Source organism: Aspergillus pseudonomiae (genome assembly GCF_009193645.1).
Source record: "Aspergillus pseudonomiae strain CBS 119388 unplaced genomic scaffold BDV37scaffold_17, whole genome shotgun sequence".
Lineage (NCBI taxonomy): Eukaryota > Fungi > Ascomycota > Eurotiomycetes > Eurotiales > Aspergillaceae > Aspergillus > Aspergillus pseudonomiae.
The window spans coordinates 385,425-408,336 of NW_022476009.1; the positions used below are offsets into that span (position 1 = coordinate 385,425).

At 48.9% G+C, this 22,912-nt stretch overlaps 9 protein-coding genes across 9 annotated transcripts; 5 read left to right on the plus strand and 4 right to left on the minus strand.

The window, feature by feature from the left end:
* Positions 1-108: 108 nt before the first annotated feature.
* Positions 109-5,732, plus strand: BDV37DRAFT_270016 (Pkinase-domain-containing protein; the record flags this gene model as incomplete). The annotated part of the gene is made up of 9 exons (XM_032084475.1): positions 109-486; positions 520-1,711; positions 2,358-2,465; positions 3,591-3,659; positions 3,722-3,789; positions 3,855-4,022; positions 4,124-4,674; positions 4,728-5,393; positions 5,462-5,732. The coding sequence occupies 9 exons, from the start codon at positions 109-111 to the stop codon at positions 5,730-5,732; spliced, it is 3,471 nt and encodes a 1,156-aa protein (XP_031943731.1).
* An 814-nt stretch (positions 5,733-6,546) lies between these two features.
* On the plus strand, positions 6,547-9,489 carry BDV37DRAFT_243149 (DUF4048 domain-containing protein). The gene is made up of 3 exons (XM_032081400.1): positions 6,547-6,645; positions 6,731-8,756; positions 8,850-9,489. The coding sequence occupies exons 2-3, from the start codon at positions 7,297-7,299 to the stop codon at positions 9,007-9,009; spliced, it is 1,620 nt and encodes a 539-aa protein (XP_031943732.1). The 5' UTR covers positions 6,547-6,645; positions 6,731-7,296; the 3' UTR covers positions 9,010-9,489.
* A 39-nt stretch (positions 9,490-9,528) lies between these two features.
* Positions 9,529-10,725, plus strand: BDV37DRAFT_243151 (translocation channel protein TIM22). The gene is made up of 3 exons (XM_032081401.1): positions 9,529-9,832; positions 9,927-10,022; positions 10,093-10,725. The coding sequence occupies exons 1-3, from the start codon at positions 9,716-9,718 to the stop codon at positions 10,426-10,428; spliced, it is 549 nt and encodes a 182-aa protein (XP_031943733.1). The 5' UTR covers positions 9,529-9,715; the 3' UTR covers positions 10,429-10,725.
* Positions 10,726-11,731: 1,006 nt separating this feature from the next.
* On the plus strand, positions 11,732-13,248 carry BDV37DRAFT_292310 (uncharacterized protein; the record flags this gene model as incomplete). Its single annotated transcript, XM_032089155.1, has 1 exon — positions 11,732-13,248. Exon 1 carries the CDS (start codon positions 11,899-11,901, stop codon positions 13,246-13,248), a length of 1,350 nt encoding a protein of 449 aa, XP_031943734.1. The 5' UTR covers positions 11,732-11,898.
* Positions 13,249-13,626: 378 nt separating this feature from the next.
* On the minus strand, positions 13,627-14,557 carry BDV37DRAFT_292312 (uncharacterized protein; the record flags this gene model as incomplete). The annotated part of the gene is made up of 2 exons (XM_032089156.1): positions 13,627-13,963; positions 14,487-14,557. 2 exons carry the CDS (start codon positions 14,555-14,557, stop codon positions 13,627-13,629), a joined length of 408 nt encoding a protein of 135 aa, XP_031943735.1.
* Positions 14,558-15,740: 1,183 nt separating this feature from the next.
* Positions 15,741-16,485, plus strand: BDV37DRAFT_281006 (uncharacterized protein; the record flags this gene model as incomplete). The annotated part of the gene is made up of 8 exons (XM_032086726.1): positions 15,741-15,824; positions 15,881-15,916; positions 15,968-16,000; positions 16,060-16,095; positions 16,153-16,188; positions 16,239-16,271; positions 16,330-16,365; positions 16,417-16,485. The coding sequence occupies 8 exons, from the start codon at positions 15,741-15,743 to the stop codon at positions 16,483-16,485; spliced, it is 363 nt and encodes a 120-aa protein (XP_031943736.1).
* Positions 16,486-16,890: 405 nt separating this feature from the next.
* BDV37DRAFT_243153 (uncharacterized protein) lies at positions 16,891-17,717 on the minus strand. The gene has a single exon (XM_032081402.1). It carries the CDS (start codon positions 17,641-17,643, stop codon positions 16,909-16,911), a length of 735 nt encoding a protein of 244 aa, XP_031943737.1. The 5' UTR covers positions 17,644-17,717; the 3' UTR covers positions 16,891-16,908.
* A 1,137-nt stretch (positions 17,718-18,854) lies between these two features.
* On the minus strand, positions 18,855-19,352 carry BDV37DRAFT_292313 (GFA family protein; the record flags this gene model as incomplete). Its single annotated transcript, XM_032089157.1, has 2 exons — positions 18,855-19,202; positions 19,287-19,352. The coding sequence occupies 2 exons, from the start codon at positions 19,350-19,352 to the stop codon at positions 18,855-18,857; spliced, it is 414 nt and encodes a 137-aa protein (XP_031943738.1).
* Positions 19,353-21,637: 2,285 nt separating this feature from the next.
* BDV37DRAFT_270025 (cyanamide hydratase) lies at positions 21,638-22,482 on the minus strand (the record flags this gene model as incomplete). The annotated part of the gene is made up of 3 exons (XM_032084476.1): positions 21,638-21,852; positions 21,910-22,197; positions 22,257-22,482. The coding sequence occupies 3 exons, from the start codon at positions 22,480-22,482 to the stop codon at positions 21,638-21,640; spliced, it is 729 nt and encodes a 242-aa protein (XP_031943739.1).
* Between the last annotated feature and the right edge of the window lie 430 nt (positions 22,483-22,912).

Sequence of the window (22,912 nt, forward strand, 5' to 3'; positions counted from 1 at the left end):
GGGATGTTGTGAGCAACTCCGGAGTCGGCGCCAACTCCGGTTCGGTCAGTCTTTTTAGTCTGCCGTTGGCCGACAACCTTCACTTTTTTGCTTGCCAACCACCACACCATGTCGAGTGCCAGGAACGTCTCGGTCGCCCTGCGGAGGGCTCGACTGCCCAGACCCCGCTGTTTCGTCCAGCCCATCGTCTCCCGTGCTCCTTCTCGCCTCGCTACTCGCTCATTTAGCGTCACCTCCGCCGTCAATGCGACCAAGGAGATCAAGTACACCAGCAGCGCGTATCCCAACCTCAAGCGTGACCCCAAGTTTGCCGAGATTACAGCCGAAGATGTGGCCTTTTTCAAGGAGCTGTTGGGCTCCCAGTCGGCTGTGATCGATGGTGTGACGACCGATGCCGCCGATGATATCGAGCCGTTCAACAGTGACTGGATGCGCAAGTACCGCGGCCACACAAGACTGGTGCTGAAACCTCAGAACAAGGAGGAGGTGAGCCAGGTGCTGAAGTACTGTAATGACAAGAAATTGGCGGTGGTTCCCCAGGGTGGCAACACTGGATTGGTGGGAGGTTCCGTGCCGGTGTTCGATGAGATTGTCATCAATACGTCGCGCATGAACAAGATTCGCTCCTTTGACGAGGGCTCGGGAGTCCTGGTCGCTGATGCGGGTGTTATCCTGGAGGTTGCGGATCAGTACCTGGCGGAGCGGAACCATCTGTTCCCTCTGGATTTGGGGGCTAAGGGCTCATGCCATATCGGAGGTAATGCTGCTACGAATGCCGGCGGACTGCGTCTGCTTCGGTATGGTAGTCTTCATGGCAACATCCTCGGTGTTGAGGCGGTATTGGCGGATGGTACTATTGTCAACTCTCTCTCGACTCTGCGCAAGAACAACACCGGTTACGACCTCAAGCAGCTGTTCATTGGCGCGGAGGGTACGATCGGTATCATCACTGGACTTTCCATCCTGTGCCCTCCCCGCCCGAAGGCGGTCAACGTGGCCTACTTTGGTGTGGAGAGCTACGAGCAAGTGCGCCAGGCGCACCAGGAGGCAAAGTCTCATCTCTCTGAGATTCTCTCCGCTTTCGAGCTCATGGACGGCCGCAGTCAGCAGCTTGTCCACCAGTCCACTGGCAACAAGAATCCTCTGGATAGTGAATACCCCTTCTACTGTGTAGTCGAGACCAGCGGATCGAATGGTGAGCACGATATGGCCAAGCTTGAGAGCTTCTTGGAACACATCATGGGCGAGGGTATCGTCGCCGATGGTGTCTTGGCGCAGGATGAGACTCAGTTCCAGGGTATCTGGCGCTGGAGAGAAGGTATCACCGAGGCTCTGAGCCATCTGGGTGGCACTTACAAGTACGACGTCTCGATTCCTCTTCCCGAACTCTACCAGCTCGTGGAGGACTGCCGCGAGCGTCTGACCAAGCTTGGGTTTGTCGGTGACGATGACTCCTTCCCTGTCCGCGCTGTTGTTGGCTATGGTCACATGGGTGACTCGAACCTGCACTTGAACATTTCTGTGCGGGAGTACAACAAGGAGGTCGAGAAGGCCATTGAGCCCTGGGTGTACGAGTGGATCCAGAAGCGCAACGGTAGCATCAGTGCCGAGCACGGACTGGGAATTGCAAAGAAGGAGTTCATTGGTTACAGCCAAGACGAGACCATGGTGAAACTGATGAAGCAGTTGAAGGATTTGTACGATCCAGTAAGTACCTCGATCTTCGTTTTGTGTATACAACAGCTAACGCCTGTCTTAGAACGGTATTATGAACCCCTACAAGTACATTTAGATTATTTTTTAAAAGCAGCTGCGTTCTGTATTGATGTAAGAAGTTATTATACCACAGAGTGTGAATTTATTGGGTTCAAGAATTATCGTGTTTGCTCCTGTATCTCACGAAGTCGATGTAGAAGTGCTACTAGAACCGATAGGCGTTGTAGACTGCTTCTATGATGCGCACATATTTTATATCTGAAGAAAACAAAAAGGGCATTTATCCTCAGTTATTCACCACTATGTCCGTCTCCTACCCTAACCAACCAGAACACAATTGGACCCCAGTTAACATCAAAAATGGCGGTGTTCTCCAACAAGGTACGCCACGTGATGGTGCTACTGGTCTTTGTTCAATAGAATCTCTTTGTAAAAACTGAAGGTCTCTGCACAAATTTGTCTATTTAAAGGGCCTCCCTCCTAGATGCTCTAGTTGGTCAATCGTCGTCTCTATATTATACTGGGTTCGATCCATTTTACAGTACAAATGCATTCATTCCTTCGGATTTTCTGTATCATACTGTGCAGTCACAAACGGAGGCCAATACGAGATATAGAAAGATAATCGCAAAAACTCTCAGATTGGCGTTGGATTGTCCTTATCAGGTCTCTGCCTTCTTCCATATCCGTGAGGACCTGCTTCATGTTATATATACGCCGGTCAACCTTACAGGACACCCTTCCATATCGTGTGCCTTCGATGTGATTCGCAGCAAGAAAGAAACAAGGTGCACCTTTGCGACAGCGTTTCCCATCCCATGTCCAATAGGTTATGAGCCCGGCACGTTGTTCCCCAGCCAATAAAGCATCAACAAGTTGATAACAGGCTACCATTACTTTCTATTAAATTGTCACTGCAATGCTCGCCCAGGTCGCTTTCATCAGACGTTGGTGAACCTATCCTGACTTCGACCCAACACAGGCGAGATACTCACAGGCTCTGCTTATGAGCTTAGAGTACAGTATTTTGGTGCTTGGGAAGTGCCACTCCCAAAGATGAGCAAATTGTGAACATGGCTGGAAGACATACAATGATATTTACCAATACTTGTGGGTTACAACCAATGTGTCGGGTGGTTGCTCAAGCTACTGGTGATCTTTTAGCTCAGGATGGTGATGTAATGGATGGTATTCTAAACGACCGTATTGACCTTTGTCGATCTCGGTGAGCGATGTCAATCAATAAGGGATCTTGCTTGATGAGCCTATAACTCCCACAATAAGACCTGTGCCGGCCTTCTTTGCTCAAGAAGAAGGATTGAATTAAGATCATAGTAGTGGAATGATTGACTTCGAATAAGAGTATCTCGAAAGCGGCTATGATATTGAATAGATGCCAAGGTTCAGTCGTCTAGTATTTAGCTAAAATCGTGCTCTTTCTGAGATGCTCTCGCATATGGTGGAGTACCTCGGTGGTCACTTGGAGCATAATACAATTGGCCGACGGTCTCCGGGAATTTAATCCGCTGCGGGCTGCAGCCTGAGGCCACATGCGGGGCATTATCTAATCGTGCAGAACCTTGGGGTCCACTCGGTGCCTCAGGCGGCGGTTGCCATGCGCTACCGCCTGTTGTTTTCCGCGAACCATGGAAAAGAGCGGCAGCTGACCATTGGATACGACGGGAGCAACCAAATTACTCTAATCTCGATTTCCCTCTCCGCGCCCTTCCCAAGGTCGATAATCTCGACTCATTGAGCTCAACTCCAAGGTCTCGCCGGACACGGTTAGCTGGCTGGCTGTACGGGTTGCTCATTGTCTCCTGATATCTCTGGTCTTTGTGTTTCATTTTTCATTTTCTTTGTGGCCCCCTGAGGCGCCGACAAATACGGAAACATGGCGGACGATATGGCGAACCAGTACCAGATGATGGAGGAGTTGGGCAGTAAGCTGCAACCATCGCAGGATGGCCTCAGTGACATTGGTTAATTGTTTCTGCGTGTTTAGGTGGCAGTTTTGGAATCGTGTACAAGGCCATTGAAAAGTCGACTGGAGAGATTGTTGCGGTCAAACACGTAGGTTCCCCGCGTGCAGTTTTCGATTCGAAGAGTTTCACATTGACTTTGTTTGCTACTGTCAGATCGATCTCGAGTCAAGCGAAGATGATATCCAAGAAATTCAACAGGAGATCTCCGTGCTGGCGACGTGCGCGAGTCCCTTCGTGACGCAATACAAAGCCAGTTTTCTTCGGGGTCATAAGCTGTGGATTGTCATGGAATATCTAGGCGGGGGGTCTTGTCTTGACCTGGTAATTTACACGCTCATTGTCTGATACGGAACTTTGCTAATGAGGACAAGCTGAAACCGGGCGTTTTTAATGAAGCACATGTTGCCATTATCTGCCAGCAGCTGTTACAGGGCTTGGATTACTTACACAGCGAAGGAAAGATTCACCGCGATATCAAAGCTGCAAATGTGCTTCTCTCACATGTCGGAAAGGTCAAATTGGCGGATTTTGGCGTGGCGGCACAGCTGATCAATATTAAATCACAACGTAACACGTTCGTCGGAACCCCGTTTTGGATGGCACCAGAAGTGATTCAGCAGTCGGGATACGATTACAAGGCAGACATTTGGTCACTGGGAATTACCGCTATTGAGATGATTAACGGAGAGCCACCACATGCCAGCACTCATCCGATGAAAGTACTCTTTCTGATCCCGAAGGAGCCGGCTCCCCGACTGGAAGGCGATAAATACAGCAATACCTTTAAGGACTTTATCGCCCAATGTCTCACCAAGGACCCGGACCGTCGACCGAGCGCAAAAGAGCTTTTACGACATAAATTTATCCGGAATGCGGGGAAGACCGAAGCGCTACAAGAGCTGATCCATCGGAAACAGGATTGGGATGCTGGACGGGGGGTGACGCGGAATGTCAAGTACTATGCTGAATCCTTGTATGCGCATCTGACTTGGCTTACACACGATGTCCACTAACATCGTGATCTAGGAATACCATCACGCACTTGAAGGATGACGACGGATGGGTCTTTGACACAGTCAAAGCACCTACCATGAAAATCCCGGAGGACCCATACGTGGACGAAAATGACTTAGCCTCCCAAGACTTCCTGTACGACGAAACATCGGAAATGATAAACGACATGCGCATCTCCAGCCCTCCGCCCCTGCCGAAGCACGCTCCGAATAGCGCAACGAATAGCGCGGTTAATACCGCGGTGAGACGAACCCCGGCCCCTGAGCGCAGTCCTTCCACGCGGCGAAGCTATAGGAAGCGGCGATCCAGTGGAATCAAGCAGCCTCTGGGCGTCGACTTGACCTTTGGCAACAGTCCATCGACCGTCCGGCAGTTTCGTCGAGTATCGGACAAGATCCCGTCCGAAAATTCGTATAGCTCCCAGTACTCCTGTGGACCTGATGAGAACAGTAGCCCGAAGACACTGTTCTCGGAGCCGAACAGCAAGGAAGCGCAACTCGGACGACGGGCATACAGCAAAGCTGTTGGACTGTCCTGCCAGGAGGTTCTGGGGACCACTGGGGACCAGGAAAAGCGAGAGGCGATTTCCCGGCTGGCAGAGGCCTGGAGTGATCTTGAAATGGTGGATCCCGAGGGCTTGTACCACATTCTTAAGATCATGAACGAAAAGCTTCAAGGGTAAGTTTCGAGCTCAGGTTCCCCGTGACGGACGGAATCGGCGTTGGCTAACGGAGCTTTTGAAACAGTGATCCAAAGTTGTCAGGTCTTGTCCCACAGGCAGCTCCACCACCCGAATCCCCACAGAGACCACGTCTAGTTTTGGCACAAAACAACCCGCACCTAAAAAGCCACCGACGGCGGCAATCCACGGCAGTAGCTGAGCCCAGTTTGCAACCGGCGCAATTAGCCAACCTTCCGGGCCAACAAGTCCCCGGAATGGAGCATACCAAGCAGTTGTCGGATGTGCTCTACCAGCGGTGGTCCGAAGGGCTGCGCAACCGCTGGCCCGGGATCTAACTGTATTGAGCCCTGCAGAAACATTCTTTCCTGAATCCTTCAGGGGCTATTTCTTTTTTTTGTTTTTTTTCATTCCTTATGCTGTACAAAACCCTATGATCTTCCAGGCGTTCACATATCCGGTGTTCTTGTTCGGCCTGGTTTCCGCTACGATCTTAATTTACGCTCGCTTCATATGGATCCCACCACTGGCCCCATAAGGGCCTAATTCGTTCTCTCGTGTCCTCTGCCTCCATCCTTGCCAGGGGTTAGCTGCAGGTCGATGATACCCCGAATCGAGAGCGGTGCATGTTGAGCATCGCCGGCAGTCTTTCGTTCAGCAAGGATGGGGTGGGATGGACAATCTCGCAAGTGCACACCTCGGCGCTGAATTTCTTTTATTTCTTCTCTTAGTTTCCCATCAGATCACGGATCGGGCCTTGGAGTTTCGTATGTGTTGGGTTTCATTTCTGGTGAATTTTTTGAGGACTTTGTGATTATTGAATTTTCTCTTCTTGTTTTGATACTTTTTTCTTTTCTTTTCTTTTCTTTTTTTTTTTTTTTTTTTTTTTTTTTTTTTTTCCCCTTTTAACTATTCAAACAGGACCCCATGGGGGTTCGATGTGATATACCTCTGTATTGCTGTTGTTGAATTTATATGTACGTAATTGGCAGTGCGAGTTGCGGTTAGAAACAATCGAAAGCCAAAAATAAGGCAAGGGCGAGAATCAGCAGATAATCTAGACCGGCGGGAATAATGACTTCCTCCGTAAGCTGGGGTGGATACGGACCCGTGCCGATTGATATCTCGTTGTAATAAGGGAGTGCAGATAGCAATGAAAAGTGGGTGGAAAATGCGAGACACGGTGATTTAACTCGGTATTTCACTTGTCACTCCCTGCAGGCGGCTGTCAACTCCATGTGGCATTCATTGGTATGTCATCGTCATTTGACTCGATTGGAAGCAAATCTTGCATATCGAAGAATGGAGATTGATGGGAAATTGACAATACGGTCAGGCCGAAGTATCGTCACGGGGGACGATATTTAATGCCACGATGAAACGGCCAATCACTCGGCGGAGAGGGCGATCACTTTCCCCCCTGAACGAGCTGGACACGGAAGGGATGCGCGTTCGACCCGCCTCATGGGCAACGAGAAAATGCTCTTGCAACTTGCTCAGGAGACAAAACCACACCTTCATTTCGTTGACACTAATTCTAATTTTACTTTTAGTCACTTGGCCAGACCTTTATTTTCTCCGGTTGAAGTTTGTTGTCCCTTTCCTCTTGTTTTTTTTTTTTAATTACTTTTCTTCCCTCGTCTGTTGGATCTCGTGCCGGAGGATTGTTTGTTGGCTTTCTCACACTCTCTCTTCCACTCTTTTGGAACGAATTGTTTTTGTTTTTGATTTTCTGGCCAACCCAATCCGCTGCGATTCTTTTGGTGTGTTGTTCTACTTGAACTGGTGTCTTGTGTATCTTTATTTATATTATTTTCCATCACGGTCTCTACTGTTTATGTCATGATCCTGTCCTTTCCGCAGTTCTTCACACTCCCTGAACCCCGACTGTAATCCAACGTCATGGGAGACATCACGGGAACCGAGTCACCTGCGCCGGGAGCATCCCAACCATTGCTACGCTCCTCGCTGGACCATCCTTCCAATCCCATGTCCGCGACCGATCTCACCGAGGAACAGCTCGAGCACCAACGTCAAATCCGCCAGCAAAAACGTACCTCGCTCCCCGCCCGTCCCCATGGGGCAGCACGCCATAAGAAACGCTTGACCCTGAACTTTCCCATCAACGTACCTCCCCTGACGACTGCCTTGGATTCAAACGTCGCTGAGCCCAGTTCCATGACGCCTGTGACCCGGCCTTCGACTCGACAGTCTCATCTCCCCGCCGTCGGGACCCCCGTAACCTTCGACGACCATGATGACGGGTCTAGCCTCCTGACCGCCATTGCCTCGCAGGAACGAAAAGTGCTGGAGCTCCGCGAGGAGCTCCAACGGGCCGAAAGCGAGCTGGACTCGTTGAAAAGGCAGTGGGAGTCATCCGAGAAAACCAAGAAACGCATCGATATCAGTCACCGTGCTGAACCGCTGATTCCCCTGCGATCCCCCGACAGGCCCGGAGCCGACGAGACGATCCTCCACAGTAGGGAACACAGTGTGGCGAGCTCGGAGAGCCCTTCGATAACACAACCACGATTCAGCCGGGAGCTGGAGCGCCGTCACAGTGTGCGCGCTGCGGCGGCGAAGGGTACCAAGATCTCTGCGAATGGACGACGGGTGTTTCAAGGTTCTCATACGCGGACCTTGTCCTTGCTCTCACCCACTGTGGGCCCTGTCCCCAATCTGCCAGGTTCGGAGTCAGGAAATGGCCAGCCCGATCAAGACCGCTTGGGCCGCACTCCACGAGCGGCGACCCTGCCGTCAGCCGAGCGTAGTCCGATGGCTCTAAGCTCAAATGAAGACATGATCGCGCAGTGGCGGAAAACGATGCCTCCCCCGTCGCGGGAGGCGCTGATGCGCACAGGTAAACAGATGGCATCCGATCTGCGCGAGGGTCTATGGACCTTTTTGGAAGATATCCGGCAGGCAACAGTTGGAGAGGAAGGAATCAACGCCACCGAATCGAGAGCGGTGCCGTCCCGAAGCTCGAATTCGCGAAGCCGAGACCGCTTGTCGATGCAAGGAAGCGTATCGTCGCGATCCGCCTCTTCGTCACGGAGTAAAGGTGCAGGAGCGAAATTATCTGGTAAAGACTCTAAATCGGCGGACATAGACTCGTCGTTCTGGAGTGAATTCGGCATTGATACAAGTGGGCAGAAGTCCCCGAAAGCTCACAGAGCATCCACTACCCCAAGCGGGCCGAACGCGCAAAACGGGTCCAATCGTCTCGACATTGAGGACAACTGGGACGACTGGGATACTCCCCAACCGAAGAAAATGCATACCCCTTCGTCGAGTCAGTCTACGTGGGAATCGAAGCAAGACCAGTCTCCGATGACTCCTAGTAGTCCCCGCACAAGTACTAGGTAAGTTGTCTCTGTTCTTTCTTCTTCCCTTCCTTGCCTTTTGTAATTCGGCCAGTGTGGTTGTGCAACAATACATGCGCTTACCACGATTAGCTTTGGTGACTGGCGCCCACTCCACGACTCCTCTGTCCCAGATCCCAGCGTGTCGGACGGCATCCCCTGGCCGGCCATGGCCGATATGCCATCCCCGAAGTTGCCGCGCACCGCAGCCCACCTAATGGCCGAATGGGAGCGCAGTCTGTCGCCTGCGTAGGATTCTCCTCCCTTCAAGAACGACTAAGTCAAACACTTTCTTCTTTCTATTCTTCCCTTCAGGGCCTTCCACTTCATTCCGGGATACTGTAAATATGGACATGAACATGCACGATCTAGCCTTGTTTGGCGCGACTGATATATTAGATCTTGAGCATGAGACAATACGGATAACGCAGGGTTATGATTGATCCCAATGCCTTTTACGACCAGCGTTCTGTTACTGACGTTCCTTTCACTTTTCATTCTTGTCTCTCTTTCACTACTTTTGGTTACTTTCTTGTACAACTTCTTTGACGAACAGAAGGGATGTTTTTATACAGATACATGTCAGAAGTAGATCACAGTCCAATACAATAAAAATTATTATGAATGAATTTGACAGAACACGTTCCATGGATCCAAAGTAGAATACCATGAATAAACAAACCAATAAGTACCAAGGGTAGTATCTATATCACGTGACTGAGCTGCATAAGGGGTCTGTTCCGCCCGCCGTAAATAAATTTGCGAGTCGCCATCTCATCTCCGCAAAAAGTCCGGGGATCGCATTTTCACCTCCAGACTTCTTCGAGCCACACACTCCTTTGTTAGCTCTGATACCCTCTGCCTACGCTACGGAGCAACCATCTAATCCGCTCATCACCCATCGATCCGGATATTCCACCACCCCACCTCTTGGAACAACACAACAACATAACTTCAAAATGAACATCCCAGGCATGACTTCCGGCATGGCGCCCGCAGGCGCAACTGCAGGAGTCGGACTCCCCGGCGCCGGAATGCAGGGAATGAGTGAGCAGGAACAGGCAATGGTGAAAGCGGTTAGTCAATATACTCCGGAGCCCGTGTCAGGCACCTGGACGCGGGAAATACAATGCAGCGAGAGGGAGGGACAGAATAGACTGACGAGAATAGATGCACGCGGCTATGGAATCGTGTCCCGTGAAGACTGTCATTTCGGGTACGATGGGATTTGGTCTTGGTGGTGTGTTTGGTTTGTTCATGGCTAGTGTATGTTCCAGTGGCCCTTACCCCAATACTCAATCTCCCGCAAGGAAATACTAATGAAAATATGGATTAGATGTCCTACGACTCCACCTTCACTCCCCAAGGAAAAGCCATTATGGACCTCCCCTGGCGCGAACAAGTCCGCCGCGGTTTCAAGGACATGGGCTCCCGCTCCTGGTCGTCGGCCAAGAACTTCGGTATCGTCGGTGCATTGTACTCGGGCACGGAATGCTGCGTCGAGGGGCTGCGCGCCAAGAACGATCTCACAAACAGTGTCATCTCGGGCTGTATCACGGGTGGCATTCTCGGTGCGAAGGCGGGTCCTCAGGCTGCTGCGGCTGGCTGTGCGGGTTTTGCGGCGTTTAGTGCGGCCATCGATGCTTATATGAGGATGCCGAGTGAGGAGTAGGTGGCTGAGGCTGTGTGTATAGAGTCTACATAATTCTGGGTGGGCGTTTTTGTTTGGGATAGAGCGGCATTTTTTGGGCGTTTGGGGTTTCTTGCTTCTTCTGCTCTTGGGGGTGGAATCACTGCTCTCTTGGTTGGGGGTCTGTGATGTATGATGTTGGTCTATGGGACTCACTGCTCCGATTGTATTATAGTGTATATGAGGTTAGAATTGTATAGACTATCTACGCTTTACTACGCTGTTACGGAGTGGGATTGTAGTTGAACTTTCTTTGGTAAGATGCAGTGCTTGTACGTTGAGAATATTGAGTTGAGAAGATATCGGAGGGGTATGCAGTTCTACCCAGTAATCTCTAACAACAATATATTGATTCCAAGTGCCATACCTCGGGGAAGAGGCTCATGTTTAGCTGCTTAAAAGCAGATCATCGCTATGGTGGTATAGACATAGGCTATATGCCATTCTAAGAACCACACACAAGTATCTAAATGGTTTGGAAAACATATCTTGAGAGCAATCTTGGGAAATACTTACGAGTCCTCTTGGAACCCAGGTATAATTATATCAGAGGAAAGATCAAAAGAATAGTACTAGAGCGCCTTTCTCCGACAGTAATCCACTTGAAAACTAGAGAGATGGCTGCGATCTGATTATCTGGTTTATTGGGAAGGCCTGTAGACACTTTGAACTCCCTTTAAGTAGGGCTGATTCAGGTGCAGCTTGGTTAATAGACACAGATACCAGAGCACGTGTACGGGGCTAATAACAATATGTAGTTTTTAGATAATGATTCCTCAATTTTATGCAACCTACTTATGAAAGGCCCGGAAAAGTTATGTAAACGTGAGTGATCGTCATAATGGGTGGCTGTTGCGCAACCCTCGTTCTGTTGATATTTTGAAGAAATGGCAGGCTTTAACTCTGGGATGACGTAAATGCTGATATCTAGACATATATGCTAGGGTGCAATTCTTCTACTTCCAAGTGCAAAGCTTAGTAGAATTCACAGCCCTGAAGACTCACTTATGGGCCTGCTACAAATGTTTTGGATGGAATGTCATCAGCAACCTCGGAACGCCCGCTCTGAACCCGTACCTGGGCGGGGCCAAGGAGGCTAAAAGCTGGAATTGCTTTAGTTCGATGTCACTATCTTAGATCGGGTGTCGCTGGACTTTAAGCGATCACCTCTTCATGAGTGGTTATGGCAACATTGCTAGCTTGTGTGAGTATGGTAAAGATTGGCTCCTGTCCCTTGATTTTGCAAGATGAAGAGGTTAATTTATTGATACTATGCTCGGGTGCAGAATGCCGTACTGGATGTCACAAGCGCAAGAAAATTAGCGAGCGACATGGCTTCCTAGCGTGCAGTATATAAGCGAGCACTTCAGCTGCTTTCGAATGTGACTGCGCGCCTCCGCTAATGCCTTGACTCTCGCTCACTTCTCGCATCTTTAGCATCAACTGTACATTATGAAATTCTTTCCTGTTCCTCAAGGACTGGCTATCGCTGCTGTTGCAGTGACCAGTGCAGCCTGGAGTGTAAGAGCAGTCCCGGAGACACCAACCGGGAATCCTCTTGCTACATCCGACCAGCAGGAGCTCGATGCCCTTGCAATTCAGATATATCAAGATTACCCGTTCACGGTCCTCAAGGCCGAGGCAAAGGCAGCCTACCAGACAGCGCACGGCATTATAATTAGTGACGAGGCGGCTTCCAGCCTTGATGCAGCCATTGAAGAATTAGTCTTCAGCGCCGTTCAGAAGGCTGTGAACAACGATCCATACCACCCCAAGGTGTACTGGGTCGATTCTGGTCCGCGCAGTTGGTTCGGACTGGATGTTCCTGGTGGACGATATTCTTACGATAATCCCGACTGCATCTACCGCACCATTCCCATCGACGACGACGTCGATTATGTTGTCACAGGCTACCGCCACTCAGTCGGTCCCACCGATGTGAGCTTCTCATTGATCAGCGACCCCAATTCTCAGAATACTGTGGGCTACTTGGCAGGCAGCGATCTCATAGTCGACAGTGACGGCTCGTATACTATCACCATTAACAGCTCGGCTGCCGATGGCCAGACAAACCACATCCAGTCTACTTCCTCAGCCGTGCAACTGTTGATTCGCAACAACCTAGGCGATTGGAATTCCGAAACGCCGGACAACATCACGGTGCAAGCCGTGAGTAACACCACAGGCCATGATGCCACCACTAGCGCGAAGATAATCAGCGATGCGATATGGAATCTACAAGAATCCATCGTGACTTACGGTGTTGGAGCACTTGGGCTGAAGACGATGATAAACGCAGTGAACACACTCTCTGCCCCGAGTCAGTCCAGCTCCCTTGGCACACTGACTAGCCAAGCGAGCTCCTTTGGCCATTTCGACCTCAGCGCGGAGGAAGCCCTCGTGGCCACCCTCACCCCTGGCGAGGCAGATTACTTTGTCTTTCCGGTGACAAATCCCTGGATGGTCACTGTTGATCCCGGTACTAGTTTGGTTAGTTTGAATAGCAACCAGGCTGTCGCGAACGCCAATGGGACCTACACGTTTGTAGTATCCCTGACTGACCCTGGCGTCTATAATTGGCTTAACACGACCGGGCTCCATGAGGGTACTATCATGGCGCGCTGGCAAGGGCTAGACACCTCTTCGTCGTCCGCTGACTCCGTTGCTATTGATGTCCAGGTAGTGGCACTGTCTGAACTACCCTCAGTTCTTCCGAAAGAGACTCGATATGTCTCGGCTGAGGAGCGCGCAGTGCAGCTTAACCAGCGCACTATAGCTTATTCCCAGAGGGTAGAGTTCTGAGATGGTGTGCCAGCTCTAGTTTGGGCAAACCCCGCTTTCTAAAATGCTATCACATAACAGTAGCACCTGTTCATCTCCTTCCAAGAAACCGTATTTCTATGTTGTTCATCAGGTGGCCTGAGGTCTCCACACCTTGCCCCCGTGTGGCTTGTAGGTTACGATTGGGGTCAATGTAGATTAACTGAAGTTTTGCATGACAACTCGCCATCTACTGACCGGACATTTTTTATCCTGGCCGGTTGATGTACCCGTGTCGCAAAGTATGTTGAGGTCACGCAGTTTTTAGCCAATTCCATGATTCATTACAACAATTCACATACCTATATACAAGCAACAGTAAGCCCCTCTACCAAACTCCCCAAAACTACACCTATCCCTCTATTTCTCCTCAAGCGGCTTAGAAACCTCATTCCTCGCATCCATCCACTCCCGTATAGACTCCCACTTCCGACACGTATGCGTCTGCCCGACGCCCAAGAAAACCGGCACCCCCTTCCACCCATACATGGGCACGGGCGACAAGTCCGCATGACAAACCACAGACTGCACGACCTGGTCCAGACAGTGATGCAGATGGACCTGGCCCCAGTTATGCGGCATATGGGACGCGTTCCGCAGAAACCCGTCGTGTTGTTCAAGGTGAGCGGAGTAGTAATCTTTATCTAGGTGCATGCGGATGTAGTTTAGGCAGTGGAGGGAGTGGAACACGTCCAATCTAGCTTTAGGGTCAAAACTGGGGCTCTGATAGAAGCGCTAGATACTGTTCAATTGAGGTGGAACCTACTCGAAGTGATAATTATCTGTGTCCGGGAACTTTTTGATCCCTGGTTTGAAGGGCGCTGCTTCTTCTTCGGTGATTGCGGGGAATTCTCCTATTCATTTTGGATTCTGTTAGTATGGCGATGGCTGAATGTATACATATTTGACTGGCATGGAAGGAATAAATACCGCGAAGCAACTCAGCCCAGGCAGCGTCTATCTCAGGACTAGGCGGACCCGCATATTGGGGTTTGGTGGTATCGACTTCTCGTTCTATCATCTGTGTCTCATCATTGTAGTAGAACTTCCCCGTGAAAGTGCGCTCTTCGTAGGCGACGAATGGTCGCACGTCTGCGAAGTCGGTTTGGTACGCCCCGTGCGTTGCTGGTTGATGCAATAGCAGATAGCCTGAGAAGAGGGCTAGGGTTGCGGAAAGGGCCCATGGGATGACGAGCTGCCAGTTGAAGGTTGTTTTTAACGGTCTTGGTGGTTCATTGCTGTTTAGTTTCTCGTAGGTGTAGTCTCTCATGCGTTTGAAGGATATTGGCATTTTGGTGGGTTGGGGGTTGGATTTCTGATAGCAGGGTGGGTGGTGAGGGTTGATTCTGTAGAATTGTGTTTTCTTGGGGAACATTAGAGGTGTTTGGCTAGATGAGGGCTGATCGACGTGGATATGCTTCATGGGTGATCAGTGCGCTAGTCCCTAGCTGAATGGTGGCGTCCCAAATGCAAGGCGTTTAGGGTTTTGAGCATCGTCGGATGGGGCTTGGAGCACCAGACATGTCTATTGGTTAAAGGAACATGCTAAAGTACTGAGAACTTATAGACCATGCAATGGTAGGTGATCGTCAATGGATCATGCAGATAGCCGTGGTGATACTTGGTGGCAGCAACTAGCGGTCAAGTAGCTTCTACTCGGGATGATATGATATGTCTAACTTTACACGCCATTGTGACCTACCTTTAAGGCTGTCCCTATATTGGATTATAGACTCGGCAATCTGGTTACACGTAAGATTAGTAGTGATTTATTAAATTGACTGTGGTTAACATAATAGGAGTCAGTTTAGTGGCAAAGCAACAACTCCCTAACAGTTAACTTGCACCATGCAGCGATTAGCGTGCCCAATAGGTCAGATATCTGAGCTATGCACTTTGCTACTGCTTACCCTCGCGTGCATGCCTTTTTTTAAGCGAGGAATATAAGCATATTCTAGATGGGGCATTGATGTGCTGTCTTCTCAGAAGCTTAACACAATGAGATGTAAAAACGTAGATAATTGGCAAGAAGATCCAATCATGCAAGTCGAACTGCAAGACCATGTATTGTAAAATTCACATAGCCACCTCAGATGACTATTTGTCCCTCACTTGACGAATCTCATGTCTACACGGATTTCAATAACATCATTCGATTCGGGTACATGCAACGGGCATTGTCGAATCACCACTTAGATCTACCTTGATCCATTAAACAGGGTTTGGTAAAGTCAAGCTGAGGGCACTCACCGCTCATGATCTACTGCGTGCAGGCCCCAAATCACGCAATACGCTCTCCGTGGTCTGGTGGGAGGCGCTCTTTTGACTGTACAGCAAGGCTGATATAAAGGCGAACATCCCACCTTTATTGGTGACCAACACGCATTCATCTAAAAGTTCACGATCAATCTCTTCTCACACTGCACTTATCAACACCTTCGCCCTATCCTACCTGATACATCCCGTAATTAAAAATGAAGTTCTCCGCTGTATTGCTTGCGCTCTTCGCCGGAGCTGTCATGGCAGCTCCTGTTCCGGACAACTCGATCCATGAGCGGGTATGACACATACTAGGCCTTGTAGTTTTGGATTCGGCTAATAGGAGAATGAAAAGGGCTCACCGTTGCCTAGTACCCCGCTCGCAGAACGGGTAAGTCTTCCTTGGACGCCTTGACAGGAATCCTAACTAAAAGTTTTAAAGGGTCTTTTGCTGAAGAAGCCAATTGCTGAGCGGGTGAGGACTACGTGACTCTTATTTGTCTCCAAATCGGTTATTGATAGTTGAATGAAAAGGGAAAAGCTGACTATCATGGCTCGATTGCTGAGCGGGTAAGACAATATAATTTCCAACCTTCTTGAATAGAGTACTAATTGTCGAACGAAAAGGGCGTACCGTTACCTGGTACCCCGATCAAAGAACGGGTAAGGCTTGCTTGGACTCGTTGAGAGGAATCCAAGCTAAAATCAAATAGGGTTACAAGCTGAAGAAACCAATTGCCGAGAGGGTGAGACTGCATGATTCTTATTTCTCTCCAAATTGATTATTGATAGATGAATAAAAAGGGTGAAGCTGCCTATGGAGGTCCGATTACTGAGCGGGTAAGATTGCCGATTTCTAACAGAGTGAGTTGACTAATGGCCACATAATAGGGTGTGCAGTTGTCGTCCGATCTGGATCTCACCAATATTGGACTGGTATTCAGAGAAGATCATGAATAAGTACCCCAAACTGCAGCGGATAGTTTCCTCCTATACTACGTGAATCAGATAAGGGAAAGTTCATCTTGTTTTCATGCCCTGGTTGCGGTGCTAACGTTTAACACAGTGGAGTCATTGAGCTGGATACTTGGTGCACTGCCTAGCTGGGCCAGATGCAGGCACTGGATGTCTTTGGTTAAAACAGTGAAGCAGGTAGATAAGATATGATTGACGAAGCTGTTTATCTTGAGTTGAAATGCAAGACTTTTATTTTCGGGTTCCCTGAAGTGTGTCTTGTAGGACCTCCATGAAAGGGTCTTACTTTTGTCTTTATTAGGACATACGATAAATGATAAAAACATTATTCATGATAAGCGTAAGAAGCCGACAAAACCTCTAAATAACAAAAATTATTACCTGTAGTACAGTAAAACGAAGCCCATCCTAGCTGCCCATACCCCCAATAACCATGGCCTGAATAAACCTGCGACGATCTCTTTCCCTACGCAACATGACCAAGCATGTTGCAATAACTAGAGCCTCCTCTACTATGCTCAGGTCGACATCAGGATCAAGAACCAATTGACCACCATTTCCAGCAGAACAACCAGACGAACCTGTCGCACGCGTATCGGGACTCCGGAGAAGATAGGCAATCCGGGTAACCTTTGCATATGCCGCCCCATCAATCCTTTCCAAACACAAGGCCTTCAGTTTGCGTCCATCTGGCGAGGTAGTTGTCGAGTACTTCCACTCCCACCTACATCCCCCATCCGGAGGCGTAAATGACGTGGTCCGCGTGGTCAATTTGCACTGCAAGGCAATCGGCGGAATGACGTCCCCTTCTACAGAATGTAAGAAGCGGATCCAGGGACAGCCTCCTGGCCTAAAGTCAATGGAGAAGAGGTCGCCGTGTTTGGGTGATGCGAGGATGGTGTGACTCGACAAGGCCTTGTCTTTCGTGGCTGTATATGCTAGGGCACCGTCTGCGGTGTAAATCGGGATCTCATTCTGTCTCATGGGCATAGGCGGACGCAGTGCGCGGATGCCCTTTGCTTCAATGTGAAACCGCTTGCCTTGGAGGAAGTTGGCCTGCGATGTGTCCAGTAGTATGCTGGCGGTGGACGCAACACTGTGGATGCTGGTGGCATATTCTTTGGATTCGTGTTTGGAATCCATGCCTGGCTTTGTGAAACTGATGGAAGTAATATAGAATTAGTTGGTTTGTAGATGAAGATACACGGAAAGGAGATGTAAATGAGAATAGAATCACTCATCAAGAGCTGTATCTCTGCCCTGGTTTATATAGATGGTTGTATCAATGCTGCGCCCTCGTCGTACTCGCTTATCATAAGCTTTTCCGTTGGCGGAGCCTTATTGGACGGAGGGAATACGAGCTTTCCAATTATGGACTAGCGGCCGAGCATCCATGGACGGCCGTCGATCGTCACGGGCAACTGGCTGGCGAGAAGACGATTTGCTGCGCATTTGCCACATAAGCCACGGTTCTAGTATGACGTGGTTGGAAACCCAGAGCTCAGTCCTCTTTGCACAAAGGCGTACTCGTATCCGATAATGTCTCCGTCTAGTACGCCTCGCCAAACAGGGAGAAAAGGGCCACCTTACAGAAGTTTATTAGATACATTGCTAGCATTCATCAATCCTTGACATAGGCGAGGAACCAACCGTCTTGTCTTGCTCAGATAATGAAAGGGAGATTATTCAGTGCTGTCATAATCGTCGAATTGAACGATACTAGCAGCTCTCGTGAGAATGTCACGATTGGTTGTACTGCGATGTCTCGTGTGGGCCATCGAAGTGCCCTAATTGAACATGACAGCGGAGCTGACCGTTTGAAAAAACGCTCTATTGCCCTTAGAACCAATATGGATTATGGAACTCGGTGGAGTTGCTCCATCAGGGCTGGTGGATGCTTTCTGTGGAGCTGTAGTGATATTTCACGGGACCTGGATATGCCATAAAGTGTAACATGTTGGAAGCTGTGCCTTACACTTTGACGAGAAGGTAGGGAGCCGTATCTAGAACTCCTATCCGTGCATTATACATGATATAGGTTGGTTTGTGGACTTTACTCGGAGTAACTCTTCCAGGTCAAGCAAAGACATAACTATCACACCGAGTGAATTGGCATCACACTTTTGCTATCTCGAATCTGGCCAGTAGCTCAAGGTACCTCGCAGTAGACCATTATAGAGCCGAGCTCCATTAGACCGATTATTAACAACCATAAAGAACCAACCATGACATACAGCAAGTGCCCACAAGGAAACCAACATCGCCACCACACACAAGCAAGACACACGTTTCAACAAAAGCAGAGAACAAAAACAAACGAACAAAACTCCTACTAGCAGTGACTATCGTCATACCTAATCAAAATTATTCATCTGCGACGCAAAGTCCAGGCGAGGCCACCATCCCACCCGATGCTTAGCAAAAAGCTCCGCGTCCGGCTTAGCCTTCTCAAAATCTTCCGCACGATCCAACGTCCCGGCCAAAACAATGACTGATCCTTTAAATTCCTCGCGATCGCCCGTCTTGTATAACAAGCTCCCACAGTTCTCACAGAAATGCGTCGTCAAGTGCATCCCGCTCTCATGGATCATAGAGAACGTTTTGGGGGAACCAGATGTGATTCGGAAATGGTTGTCCGGAATAAGTACATTCGCGGAGCTGCCACTGCTGAGCTTGCGACAGGTGAGGCAGTGACAGACGGCCTAAACGTTTAAAGTGAGCTTGGGCTGTTTTTGTGTAGCTGATGGGTGGTCACTATGCAAGGGAACATGGGGATTGATAGGTACCTTTAAGGCGGGTTCCACGTCGTACTCGTATTTGACTGTTTGGCAGAGGCAGGATCCGGTGGGCATTTTGATGATTGTGAAGTGGTATAGTGACAGGGGGCTTTAGTGGTGTGTCTGCGATGGGAATCGATGGATGGGATTGAGCATACTGATATATAACCTATCGTTTTTGGCCAGACTGTTCTAACTACAAGGATGCGATTAAGCTCAACATGCTCAATGGCATATAGAGGAGTCTAGATTTCGGATCGCAAAAGATTAATAGTATTGACCCGTTCAATTGGATAAACAGCCAGATTTAAGTTACCGACGTTGGAAAATGGAAGCGAGGTCGACACAGGCCGAGATTCGAACTCGCATAGCTGATGAAGAGCCTCGTTTGAAGTCAGCCCACTGACACAAGAATTTAATAGTTAGTTGCGAAGCTAAGATTTCTTGCTGATTGGGTAATCCGATTATGGTCCAGTCAAAAAGCTATACCATAACTATTTTTGGTTCAAACCGTGGTACGCATTTCCTGATTCTACACTCTACTTTCGATTGACTTTCGGCAAACATTGGGTGGAATGCACACCTGACTGACAGGTGGCATAATTGGATGAAGAGCTGGACAAGCTGTAAGCCTGGCCAGGTCATAAAGGATGCCATATGGACATTGAAGACTGATACCAGGTGTACTTGAGATCTAAATCCCGCCAATTAGATAGTCTAGTTCCTTATATCTGTAGATGATGATGTCTTGTACACTGTGCGGTGGGTTAATAATAATTTGCCTCAACTTTCACCACGCAGCATAGCGATACATGTGAGTTACTCATACACAGGCTACTGATAAATGAGCACGAAAGAGAATTGCATCAGTGGAGTTTATGCAGCTTTAGTAGTGGTTATCCTGTGCCTAGTGGCAATAATCAACACTATACAATTCGGTGATAGCTATATCGGCGTCAGTGGCTCTTTCAACTCCCAAAAGCCCCAAGGTATTTTGTCTACAGATTTATCATCCCACTGAATAGGATCCGCCTTTCGTAGAATATCAACTACCACCTTTCGTCGCACATCAGGTACTGTCATATCATCAGACCAAGGCATTGAAGGTTTTGAATTGGACTTTGGGACTCTTAGAAGTGATCCGTTATTCCATCTGAAGTCCGCTGATGCTCCAGCCAACAGTAAAGTCTGAACATCGTCTGTACATCCTTGGCAAATTGCACGACTTAATGGGTTAGCGTAAGGCCCTTGCAGATGCTTGATATTTGCATCTGTTGTTTTATGGGATGCCAGATATGCCAAAATGCCTGACCCAGACCATCCTATAGCACAGTCAAGTGCACTGCCGAAACTTGAAGTTTTCAGGGTAAACTGGAGGTTTATATTCGCATTGCCCTCATCCATCAAGAACTCGACAATATCCTTTGAACGAGATTCAATGACCCCACCAAGTGCGGTGCCCAGGTATGCAAACCGGAACTCTAGATTGACGTCAGCATGTGCCTCGGTCACTAAATACTTAACCAAGTCCAAGTTGTGTGCTCGAACCGCGATGGCCAGTGCATTGCCATGCGACCCCCACTCATCATTAACTTGTAAGCTGGCATCGGCATTTCCCCCCTCCACTAGATATTTCATAAGACCTAGTGACCTTTGAGAATAGGTATTTACAAGTGCGTTGGTGAAATGACCAGATGCTGGCGGTGGATCGATGAGAGCACTGCACACGGCGCTGAGCTAGTGAAGGCCATAGCTTGTGATGGCACCAGGACACCCGTTGGGTCAATGAAAGCGAACGCAGAAAGGTCTGAGTGTTCCTTAAACCTGCGATGATTCTCCTAGCAACGTAGAGAGTAAGGATAACCCACGATCCAACCAAATTCCTTCTCATAGTCATACACACCTCCTGTACAACAGGGATCACTGCTGGCGAATCATCGTTGGTAAACCGCAGAGGATGACCACAGGTAGGTAGATGATTTTCGATACCAAATGCCATTGTCCTCGCGGCACCCCAACCTTATTGGAGCGAGATCTCTCGAAGGACTGAAACCCTGTCTTCATTGTGAACCATATTCTTGTGGCTCAAAATTTGTCTGTGTAACACTTGAGCTAAACCCTGCTGCAACATGAATGAAATGGGGATATATTGGTAAAAGCTCGTAGGGAAAGGAGTTGTTGACTGTATCCTCGCGGTTCTGCCTAGATAACAACAAGTTTAAGGAAGGAGATGTCTAGGCGCTAGGCCTGTTTGGAACCCCGCGTCAACATATCTTAATGCATTTCAGAGAGCATAGTAGCATAACGATCTATTTATCAACTAGATCAAACCTTCCACGGTATCTGTGGTCATAGTTCGATCAAAACCGTCCATCATAAGGCTCCATTAGAGTGTTATTTTCAATCCCAACCGGAAAGCCCTCTCCCTCAGCAGTAGTATGGCACCAAGGCTTGAGCCCAATTTCCTCCCTCAACTTACTCGAAAAGCACTTCGACCACTGACGACGGGGATAATGCTGATTCACATCCTCCACCGTATCAGAGTGAACATACTCCTTGTGAGCGCCAAGGTTATCTATATACTTGTCAGAAACTACAAACAGTCCTAATATAGAATAGTCAATAGACTCACCAAACTGCGTAGCGAGCTGAATAAGCAAGCCAATAGAATGAATAGTCCCAACTTTGACCGGATCCTGATGACGGATGACGGCCTCTGCGACACTCTCGGCTTGGGGTGCTGGGGCACCCTTCTCTTTCAGGACGTTCAACGCGACAATCCCACCGTAGATGTCGAAGGACATGAAGACGTCTTGGGTGTACTTGTCGATGGTGCCGATGTCGTGGAAGAGGCAGGTGAGGAGCCAGGTTTCGTCGCTGAACTTCCATTCTGGGAAGTGTTGTCTGGCGATTGCAAGACCTGGCAATATAGTTAAGTAGGCAGAAGTATTGATTTTGAGGAAGTAGAAACATTCGTACCGTAATAGTAGACACGCATGCTGTGGTTGAAGGTGTGGGCGGGTAGCTCTGCCTTGACATATTCCATGGCATCTTTGACCAGAGTGGTATCGGGAAGAGGTGTTTCTTTGACTAACTGGGGAACGGGAGGCTTGCTAGGTGGTCTTGTAGCAGCTCGCTGCTGAGGGTCGCAGGATACAGCTGTCCAGCCGTATTCTTCGACTTGAGCTGCCCTGGTGGATGACATGGTAATAAAAGGGTCAATAGACTTGTGAAGTTGGGCAATAGATTCGGTTAGAGAATCACTTGTAAGACAATTGCTTGAATGAAGGCTGAGAGATACAGAGGAGGATGAGTAGTATTTATAACCTCTAGTGATAACTCATCTTCAGGAATGATCTGAAGAACCAGCTACTAAAGTCGCAAGACTCATGACATACATCAACCCTAGTGGGGCATTCATTCCCAAAAAGGGCAGTAAATATGTGTGGGGCGGCTGTGACCACCAATCATCACGGTGGGCCTTTTTTGAGTCTCGCCTTCATATTCATGACGAAATGTGGCGCTGATATTATAGACACAGAAATGTCTGCTGCCGTTTCAGTTTACCCAGTCAAATCCGTGGCTCCGCCGACATATCTCCGTTATAGACTGCCCCACGAAATATAATGTCCTTT